The sequence below is a fragment of the Panthera uncia genome, chromosome D4, assembly GCF_023721935.1.
Source record: "Panthera uncia isolate 11264 chromosome D4, Puncia_PCG_1.0, whole genome shotgun sequence".
Taxonomy (NCBI): domain Eukaryota; kingdom Metazoa; phylum Chordata; class Mammalia; order Carnivora; family Felidae; genus Panthera; species Panthera uncia.
Genome location: NC_064807.1, coordinates 9,078,282 through 9,089,312, shown reverse-complemented (window position 1 = coordinate 9,089,312; position 11,031 = coordinate 9,078,282). Strand labels below are relative to the sequence as shown.

The 11,031-nt window shown below is 41.3% G+C and overlaps 1 protein-coding gene across 4 annotated transcripts in view; it reads left to right on the top strand.

Moving 5' to 3' along the window:
- Positions 1–11,031, top strand: part of SMARCA2 (SWI/SNF related, matrix associated, actin dependent regulator of chromatin, subfamily a, member 2) — a 179,803-nt gene that overhangs the window by 46,691 nt on the left and 122,081 nt on the right. For all 4 annotated transcript variants that reach the window (XM_049645039.1, XM_049644919.1, XM_049644933.1 and 1 more), the window contains exon 10: positions 8,330–8,383. In XM_049645039.1, coding sequence (XP_049500996.1) covers positions 8,330–8,383 — 54 coding nt within the window. The remainder of the gene's footprint in view (positions 1–8,329; positions 8,384–11,031) is intronic.

Genomic DNA, 11,031 nt, shown 5'->3' with positions numbered 1-11,031 from the left:
GGTGTGTGTGTATATATATATATATATATATATATATATATATATTTACTCGTTACTGCCCTAGTGGAAGACTCAGATATTTGAGTTGCAGAAAATGCTTACCCAAAACAGGCACGGTGTCAAAGAGGTGATGAGGCACACCAGACCACAGGTCGGAGATGAGGGTGTAGCCAGTAGGATGTTCCAAACTGTAACGGTTCTGTCCATACTTTCACGATCCCGTACAGTGTTGAAATATCAAGTGTATACGGTCAGTAAAAAAGGGAAAGATGTGAGGGCACAGAAGTATTTGCTTAAGTTTAATGCCAGTGTGGTAGGGCGATGGAAATTAAGAAGGAATGCAGAGTACAGATGGAAAGAGCCTGAGAAAGATGTTAAGAGATGGCCTTGGGGTACTTTCGAAACAGATTTCAGTCTGTTTATTTGAACGGGAGACAGTGTCAAAGTGGTTCCTTCATTCAGTTCAGCTGCCCTGGTGTCACAGTAAGGTGAGTGTCTAAGGCAGGGTTTTAGGTTATTACAGAGAACAGTAAATAGTTTTATGTACAATATAACCTAGTTATATTGCACAGAAAGTGAAGAGTAAGATTTAGAATTTCTGCCCTGCAGATATTGTATCTTGATTCAAGGGCAACCTGCCAGTGTAGACCTGTGAATACAGATCCTCTCTGAATCCTGAGTGGTCTGGTGATTTGGTTCTTGGTTCATGTTTTGTTTTCACGGCACACCCTGATTGGCCTGGACACACACACCAGCAAGAAACAGGAAGTCTCGGCCAGGGCTGTGAGGATTGAAGATTGGTGCCATTTAATCATTTATTCTGTGCACTGAATAATTGAACGCAATGTTTTTCAAAAAATAATTAATTTCATGGCTCCTGAATTCCCATCCCTGCTTCATAATTAAGGAGGAGAAATAAATGATTGAGAAGGTGCCTTCTTGCACCTGACTTCTTTAGTAGAAGATAGCTTCCCGCATTGTGAAGAGTGCGCAATGACTCAGGGCTTCGATTTAGACATTTCGTCGGTGAGCGATCCCTCATTTTCTTGTCAAGGTGGCATTATAGACTCTGCAGAATGCCAGCTCCCAGTTTCTGACTTCAAAAGACGCTTTTAGAGTCAGAGAAAGGCACATGGGCAAACAGGTAGAAAGAATTCTGTAACATTCCACAAGGGGACCCCGTGAAACGGCAGTTTTCGTTTTTCCTAGTCCGGAGCTGTGTTTTGCAGAAGTGGCCAGGTAAAGGTCACTGTTGGTGTTCGTAGCAGTAAAATTCAAATTCTACTTGGTGTGTGTGTGATGTAAAAGCTGAAGGGTCCCCGAATTGAGCTTCTGGCTTATAATTAATGGATTCCTGCCATGGTATTAGATTGTTATATCATCGTAGGCAAAGAAAGATCTCTAACTGAGTGATGGGGATTATGCCTTTATTTTTGTGTTAATCTGTATAGAGCGGGAACCTGTCACACTATTTTTCACGATGCTGCCAACTTTGCATGATCTATAGATTGGCTCTCTACTTCCAAACTCTTAGCTTCAGTTTTGCTGATAGCATTTATTCTTTTCTCTTTTATCTATTTGTTTGACGAGTATCAACTGAAGCTAGGCAGCGGGCTACACGTTGGGGGAGAAAGAAGGCGATGGCCAGGAGAAGCACACGTGCCTTCTCAGTTCCATCAGAGAGCGAGAGGCAGGTAGACATTAATCAAATATGCAACCAGGTACATAATGATAAACCACGATGAATGCGGAAAAGGAAGCCCCAGGAGTCAAATTGGGGGCGGGGACTGGTTTCCTGGCAAAAGAATAATGGATACCAAAGCAACTCCCTCCTGTCTGCCTGGTGGGAATCTCTGGGTGGCTCTGGCTGGTTATCTCACATGATTGAATGTGCAGAACCATTAGTTGATCATCAGCCCTCTGCCTCCTTCCCGGTGCTCTGTCAGGATCCCCAGCATTTGAGCACACCCTGCCCTCAGCAGGACTGGGGAGGACCTGCTGTATTTCCTTCCGGGGCCATCTTGCTGGGACAAATGGGATAATGGAGGAAACAAAGAAACCAGGCTCCTTCCTGAAACCTGTCTCTTTCCTGGGGCTTTGAGACTTCTTTCAAAGCAAGTTACACAATTGCCGATGCACCTTTATTCAAGTGCAAAGCAAATGGATGCTTTCAAAAGCTGATTATTTGACAGTTTGGATTATCTGCAGTTCTTCTTCCCTCCATTAGAGTGAATGATTGAGATGGCTCCTTCCAGCTTCTCTGCTGGGGAGGAAGGCTGTGTCCTGAAGCTTAAAAGTTCTGCGCTGACCCTTTGAGAAAGCATTTTTCCAAAGAACAGTATTATGCTGTACCTGTCTGCAGTTGGTTTGTTCGTTTGTTTGTTTTTAATGAAGTAAGGCATCAATAAGCCTTTATTTTGAGAAAGCCTTCTTTACCCAGTGGACCAAGAACATTGTGCTATAGCAACAGGTATAGGACCACTCGGCTACAGCTGACTGTATCTACACTCTTGTAGATGAGTGTGGTTGACCTTGTAACTTAAATGGAAAGGGATCGATTTTTTTTTTTTAATTGCCCCAATGTAACAGAGAAGTTCTCTCTCTTTCTGGTGGAGTTTATTGTGTTTCCTTGCTGTTGGTAAACAGGAGAGTGGGTTTTCTTTAACCTGCCTTGACCATGTTTGCTTCTCTCTTCTCACCATCAGAGCTGCTGCTGTGACGTATAACATTTATAAATCATTCTGGAGCTTCTCCCTGTGGGTCTGGTCTTCCATGAATGCCCTTGAGGTGGAGGAATAGGAAACGAAATACATGTATCTACCTAGGTGTTAGAGGAGGCATAATTTGTAAAGTATGGAAATATCTAATTATGTGAAACCAGTCTTTGCAGTGTGACAAGATTAATGTACTCTGATGTGCACTCTGCATGACCTTGAGGTCTCTGTCCCCTGCCATGATCGTTCTCTTAACATCTGCTGGGTGACTACAAGGTATAAAAGGGCATGGGGCTACATAAGGCCACCAGGGTGTGTACAAGTAGGATTGAGCATACTAGAGTAGAAAATTGAGCCACTGTCTAATAAATCACATTAGTCTGCAGACTTTTAAATTTCGTACAAATTTGCTTTCATTCCCTTATAGAGTATTTCATTAAAAGACCTATTACCTCGTGCTTCAGTCTCTGGATCTGTAAGAAGGTGATAGGATTACATGGTAAAGTGTATCTAAAGCATTTAGTGGGGCCCCGGGCAGCTCAGTTGGCCGAGTGTCCGACTCTTGATTTCTGTTCAGATCATGATCTCAGAGTTTGTGAGATTGAACCCTGTGTTGGGCTCTGCCCTGACAGCACAGAGCCTGCTTGGGATTCTCTGTCTCTTTCTCTCTCTTTCTCCGTCTCTCCCTCTCTTTCTGCCCCTCCCCTGTTCTCTCTCTCTCTCTCTGTCTCAAAATAAATAAGTAAACTTAAAAAAAAGCATTTAGAGTATACCCTGGCACAGAGTAAGTGCTCAGTTAGTATTAATTATTTTATGAAACAATTTTGCAGTATAAATGTAGGATAGTAATTGTTGAAATGTGGTTATAGTTGTTTTTTTTTTTTAAATAAAATCTTCTCTTTCCCCATGCTGTATGTTCTCTGTGATATCGAGAGAATAACTGGCTACTTTATGTATGTATGTATGTATGTATGTATGTATTTTAGTTAGGAGCAATTAGGTAAGATGTCTTTTGGGACAGTGACAGGTTCTTTGCCTGTTGAGGCATGTAGTAGGAAGTGAAGATTTATTCTTTGTGGTGGACCCTGCCTATCTCTCTCTCCCTAGCTCCTACAAAGAGAATTTTTTAATCATAAAGCCTCTAATTTACGGTGGTTCCTGGTGGTAATAAGGTGGCCCTTGCAGGGCTTTAGAGTTCTTCCTTCAGCTGTGGTCAGGAGCCCATGCCAGCCATCCCCAACCTCCCTCACCCAACCTACTGTCAAGACACGTGGTCATTTCACAGGCTCAGCTTCCCGAGCTGTTGACTTCAGGCCAAAAATAAATATTTAATTCCCTCTTCCAAAGTCTTTCGATGGCGTGTATACCAACAGAACTACACCCTTGCTATTAATTTGTGACATTTCTTGGAAACTCAAGATGCTAATAAGAACCGTCCAAATCCCATGGGGCACTGTTGGGTCAAGTACCTTTTCCATCGTAGTGTTCAGTTTTCCTTCCAGAAGTTCTTTAATTCTCTTTCTCAGAAGACACTGTTAGGAGTAAATCTCAGGACCGTGACATATTGGAGGGGGAGTGTTTCTGGCACAGCATACCACATTGGTCAGTATGGTAAGAGGAAATGTGTTTTCATCCTTTTTAGATATCAACAAATCAGAAAAACCTGTTGGTATAGTTTTTGGTGAAAAGAGGCATCAGATGCAAAAGTATAGTAATATTGTTGAGACACTTGTTTTAAATTCAAGCCGCTCTCCACTTCTTCTCAATTCTTCTGTCTCTCCTGTTTCTCCCCCCTCCCCCCAAGATGATGATGTACCCCCACGAGGACAATTTCACAGGTCAAAGAAAAGTTCTAAGAAATTCTGGGCATCTGAGTGTAGGGATTGTGGTCAAGGTAGGTGAATGCAATGCCAGCGTGATTAGATTAATTTGATTAGCTCAGTATCAAAATGGGTGAAAACTGAAGTTTGGATCAGAGTCCTGCTGAACTGGATTGACCAGTTACTTGAGTCAAAAATGTTGGAGTTGGTTTTCTCTGCAGAGTACAAGCACAGTAATGTGCAGTTGCCTGTTCATTTGATATTCTTGGGTATTTTTTATTGCTTGATCACCTATCTTAATGCTCAAAGGTCCACTTAAATGACAGTAAAAATAACCCAAGTGGTTTCTGAAAGCTTAGGTTTCCGCTGAAACAGAATGAGTCTGTACGATGCCAACGCTCTTGAATGTTGTTTTAGCATAGTGTAACAACACCTGCTGGGGGATAAAATGCATTCGCTTCATCATACAAATTGTAAAATTGTGAAATATTTGGTAGAACACCGTTTCTTTACAGATCGAGGCCGTTCGTGGCCTGTGTTGGGGTAGTGCTGTGAAGGAAGTGCCCCGCTGAAGTTTATTTTCCTGGGTGCGGGCTTACACAGGATTTTCACATGTAGGGATTCCTTGGCCTCTTTGCACCCATTGCCAGTTATCTCACATAGCTTCTGCAAGGAAAACAGGTAGCAGTGCACACAGCTTGGTGAACATTCCTAAGTGGAATTTCCAAATTGCCATTGGCCTTGGGCATTGGGAAGCCACACTGTTTTTAGTTGTGAGTAATTTGTTCCGTATCCCCTTCCATCACTAGGTGAATTACACTCCTTCCTCCCTCCAGCAAGCATAATTTGTCCCCAATGTTTTGCAGGTTGGAAGAAGCCAAGACAGGGTCCTTTTAGTCCTGATTAATGGATGAACTACAGTGTTGTAGTTTTTTTTGTAGTTTTTTTGTAGGATTGTTTTGTTTTGTTTTGTTTTTAATCGATGGAGAAAAAAAAGCTCAGGCATCAGCTGGTAATGTAGGATGTGTTTGTAATCATGTGATGGAGATAACTGTATATGAAGGTTCCTCAACTGGTGGGAGACCATGGTAGCACCAAGAGCAATCTGTTTGGAGTTAACATTGAACCAAGAAAAGGGATGTTTTGTGGGATTATTTATTTACTTATTTATTTTTGTGGGGGGTGGGTGGCCAAGATAAAGCACCAGTGTCATGGGAGATCCAGAGATCATCAAACTGAAAGAATCCAAAGCATGATGGGAGAATGTGTTGTCTCTTGCCATAGAGTAGACTGCCACCTGGCTTCCACCTTGTGTAATAGCAGCAGGATTGGGTATAAATTCAGGGCGTGCCAGTTCTGTGAGGAATTGCGTGTGTGTTCTTACCTAATTTTATGGTTTGCAAATACATTGGCATGTAATTACAATAATGATGATTCATTGAGTGTGTGCTAAGTGGATGCTTCTTTATTATTATTAATTTTGGTGCTTCCCTTCCTTCCTTCCTTCCTTCCTTCCTTCCTTCCTTCCTTCCTTCACCAAATATTTACTTAGTACCTTTTACGTGCCAAGACCCCTTGTCAGTGTGGGGATATACGTGTGACAAAACAGACAGAAATCCCTGAATTCATGGGATGAACCTTATGAAGCAGTTTTAGGCAGTGCTATAACCAGTGTCACAGACATAAAGGAATAGTCTTCAGACAGTCATTGAAACTTGTGCGTTGTGGAGGTTGATGCTAGGAGTATATATGTATATAACAGTATATAATGGAACACTGGATTGTACGTACTGAAATAGCGATCCTTTCCTGCTTCAGCCCCATGAGGGAGGGACTGTTACTGTCCCTTTTTTACAGAAGAGGGAAGCACGACGGAGATTTGCTCAAGATCACATAGCTCAGATCTCTTGTTCTTAGTGACAGAGCTGGGGATTCAAACACTGGTGGTCTAATTCCAGAACCAAATTTTTTAAATCTAATCTTACATTGCCTCTTGAATTCGATATTATTTTTAAAATGAGTTTAGAGGATTTAAAATAAAGGACGGGCCTGATTGTGAGGCAGTTTTTAGATAACACTCTAGCTAGTCAAAGCATATTCATAGAAGAGTATCCTTTAGAATGGTTTTGATTCTATTATTTATGGTCCTTCAAGCTTTTTAATGTACTATTCATTGAAATGGTGATCCAGTTCCACTCACTAGATATTGGAAATTGGCTTATTCATTGTCTCATTTGATTTTCTTTGTTGGCCAAATTTGTAGCTTATTTCTGATTTGTATGGAAAGAATGGTGGGATTAATTGACTTTCTCCCATTAATTAAAACAGTCGCCTGAGTGTAGTGCCCGAGAATTCCAAAATTGGAACTCTTAGGGGCTGGTCACATGGGAGGTTTTTTTTCTGGGCTTTTCTGCCATTGTTCTCTATATCCTTCGCCAAGATATAGAGCCTGGTGTCTTTTTTGACGCTCATCACTCCTTTGGAGTGTAAATGTTTTTCACGTTGGGGCAGCATACATAGAATATTAAATTCTTGGGAAATCATAACCAAAGGGAGCATTTTATTTCCTGCTCTTTGGTAGAAGCACTGCATTTTTTTTTTTCATGCCCTTTGCTTTGGCATACCTACGTACATGTATTCCTTGTAAGACAATTTTGAAAGAACTTCCCCAAAATTTCAAACGTTTATGGGATCTGCATTTCTTCAGTATGGACAAAGGGTTGGATTTTGAACATTGCCTCTCAAAGCTGTTTTGTCAAGAGACAATTGAGTTATTTTCATGGAAAGCAAAAATGTATTATATAATCAATGCCTTAAGTAAACAGAGTAGAGTTAATATCGATTCTGTATCATTATATATATTTTTAATTAACTAAAGAGCCCAGGGGAGGAAAGCTCATTTTCTTAAATGTCTTGATAAAGGAAATGACTAAAGTTGTTTTTTGGGTTTTTTTTCCTCACACACGAAGAGTATAGCTTTCCAGCAATAACTTTCAAATAAGGATTCTGAAAAGGTGATGGAAAAGATTTCCCTTGTCAAAGAGGTTGTTATAAATGTAAGAAATTTGAGACTCTTCTGTGTTTATTGCAGATGAGACTCTCTCGGGTATGCCCCAAATGTGACATAATCCTCGCTTTTCATTTAGGCTGTCTTTGAGGCACATGGAGGTTAATGGACTAAGATATTGAAATATTTAAGAAATGGCAGGTGACGGAATTTGTCATGAGATCACAGTATCTGTATCACATTTGCTCCTAGTACCCACCATAGAAATACTGTGTATTATGAAAAGCCGATTAGGTTGAATGGAAAACATCCAGAGAGCTCACAGGATTGTTGTACAATTCTGTGTTTTTATGACCCAAGAGCGGTTCCGAGTTTATTCGTGATGGACGTTTTTAGAAACCTTGCCAAGGAATGTGGAGCCAGTTACATCAGGATTTGTCTTCCCAGTGCCAAACAGGGGAAGGACATTCCACGTGCTGACCTCAGCCCTGATGTTCTCATACCTTCAGCATTTTGGGTCCTGGAAGACTCGACCCACAAATCTTTGGTGTGTGCCAGCCTTGAATCATACATGGCTTTCAGTAACTCCCCGCAAGTTGCCCGTGAAAGACACACCTTGTCTCAGACAGCGAAGAGAAATACAAATGAAAGGCATTAACACGTAAGCTTTGTTGGATGATGATGAGTGGCGATGAAGTGCTTTTTTATACCACAGCGTTGCCACAAAGTTCTTCTTGTAACCTTCTTCTTGATTCACGTACACCTGACATCTTGACCTTGCTTTGCAGAAGGCCGAAGAGATTGCCGAGGGTGGAGAGTCTGCCCTGGGACCAGACGGAGAGGTGAGGCGTTTTGCACCCATTTCTGCTCTGTTCTGCTCCGTGAGTCCCCACCATGCCCTACGGCACCATTTTCTGTGAATACCAACGTTATTTTTACTCAGCTATTCATTTCTAAGTAAAAATAGTAGTACATTAGCATAGTTGAAAATTAGAATAGCATAAAAGGGATATACTGGAAAGGCATCTTCCGTCTCAGACGAAGTTTCTTGTGTACCTTCTGGAATCTTCTGTGTACCTATATGTTTATGAATGTATAGCATGTGTGTAAGAACCTTAAGTGATTGTATAATTGCATTTCCCCAGTAAATGATACAGAAACATAAAATATGACCCAGTTTCCTTAGTGTATTACTAATTTGAAATTATGAAACTCCATAAACAATTTACATATTTGGTTAACTTATTTTTTGACATTGCGTGTAGGTTTATGATAGGGCTTCTATGTGTGGAGTCATCAGCACATTCCTAAATGTTATTTCCTAGGATTTTGAAAATTCTCCTGAATCATGAGAACACAATTACTTATTTATTGGACTTTTTTTTCTCCGAAAACTCAAAGTTCTCTGCCAGTGATTCACATGAGGAGGTATACATACCGCTCTCCACAGCCGAATGGGAGGGAGTATGTTTCAAACTGTCTTCTCTCATGGATTCTGATAAACCTGCTTGGGGAACCCTTCTAGAATCACTGTACATGGGAGGCGTACTCTGAATGTGAACATCCTGGATCCAGAGAAAAAGGTTGAAACCACTATTCTGCGCAGAAACTTCTTGAACAGTAAATGTGGCTTAACCACTGTAATCTATCACAGGGAAAGAAAGGATGGGGTTAAGAGTCTAACGTGTAAGGCCCTCTCAGTGGGCCATTCTAGGGGAAGAATACCATATATTGGAGCACTTAGAAACCACTCTGATTTGTAATAGCCCCCAGCCTTACCTGAGCATGCCTCACAAGGGTCTGTAACTAACAAGCACACAGGGAGAGATTTAACGTGTTAGCGGGACAATGCTCTTACCTCTTATCATCTCTTGGGAAAATTAGCCACTGCTCTTGGGCTTGTGACATGCACCTTTTTTTTTCTTTTAATCTCGACACATGTGCATTCTGTTTGCTCAAGTTGGCAAAGTGGACATCTTGCTCAGTTTGTTTTGAAATCATGTTCTTACACTCTGCTGTGCTCATTCAGTGCTTTTTGCCAAAGATCTAATTCCAGCTACGGTGATTCCCAATATTCTTTGAGGCATGACATAAGAATGAAAAAGCTATATTATAATAGTTCAAGGTAACGTAAGCTGACTTTTCCAAGGGAGGCGATAGCGACTGGTAGGTCTTGATCACATGGGTGTGTAGATGACCTTTCACATTAAAGAGAAAGAAACGTCGTGCGTGCAAAGTAATGGTGTTCACATGCATCGCTTTAGCACACATAAAAGAAAAACAAAAAAGACAGTTTGGAGTAATCCTTTTCTTTTTTTAAAGCTTATTTTGGTTGATAATCATAACATATTGTTTTTTATTCTTACAGTGTTTTCTTAAAGGAGAAGGGAGAAAGAACTTTTTTTTTCTGGTCATTTTTAAAAAAATTTTTTTAAATGTTTATTTTCGAGAGAGACAGAACACACGTGGGGGAGGGGCAGAGAGAGAGGGAGACACAGAATCCAAAGCAGGCTCCAGGCTTTGAGCTGTCAGCACAGAACCCAACGCGGGGCTCAAACCCACAAACCGTGAGATCCTGACCTGAGCCAAAGTCGGAGGCTCAACCAACTGAGCCACCCAGGCGCCCCTCTGGTCATTTATTATAAAGATACGTAAGATAAGCTACTGTATACTGTTTTTCCTACCATTTATATTTAACTTCAATTAAGAACAATTTAGGAAAAATCCTTTGGAATTGATAAGTTCTCTAAATATTGAATTTTATTACCTTTAAGGAGATAGATAACTTGAGGACTCCTAAAACATCAAGCATTTCCAAACCAACAATGTCTGGCCTGGGGGTCTGCTCCTAGAGGTGACGTCACCCTGTAATGAGTTGCACGCATTTGCATAGGATTACTCCATTTTCACGCCTCTTAAAAAAATTTGTTCTCTGAAGTAGGTTGAATGCAGCCTCTGCAATTTCATTTTTTTCTCCTAATGTTCTGAGCAAGCCATTTTTCATTGAGAGCCTAATAATGAACTTCAGCTGAGTCTTGGCCCGTTCGCCAGGTTTCAGATGAGCAGAGCTTTTTGCTTTAAAATCCTACTCCTAGCACCCATGGCTGCATTAGATGCCAGGCCATTTGGTTCTGCAGAAGCTTAGACTGGCCCCTCATGAGGTGACAGTACCTTTCTCTGTTCCTGTTTTCTCAGAAACCATGACTTTGCAATAGTTGTTATCTGGGGAAGTATTATCTGGGGGTTGAGGGTTCTGAGTTGCAAATGGCAAAAATCAACCCTGCCAGATTTAAGTGAGAAGAGAATATGTTAATGGGATATTGGGTAATTCATTGGATCTCCAAGAAAGCCCGGAGAACATGCCTCAAGGCTACAGCCAGCGTTGAGCTGAACAGCTCGACAACGAGACCTATGGCTGACGCTGGGAGTCGGGCAGGAGCTCCACAAGGCCACTTGCTGTGCTCTGCCCTCCCTCCAGCATGCCTGTTTC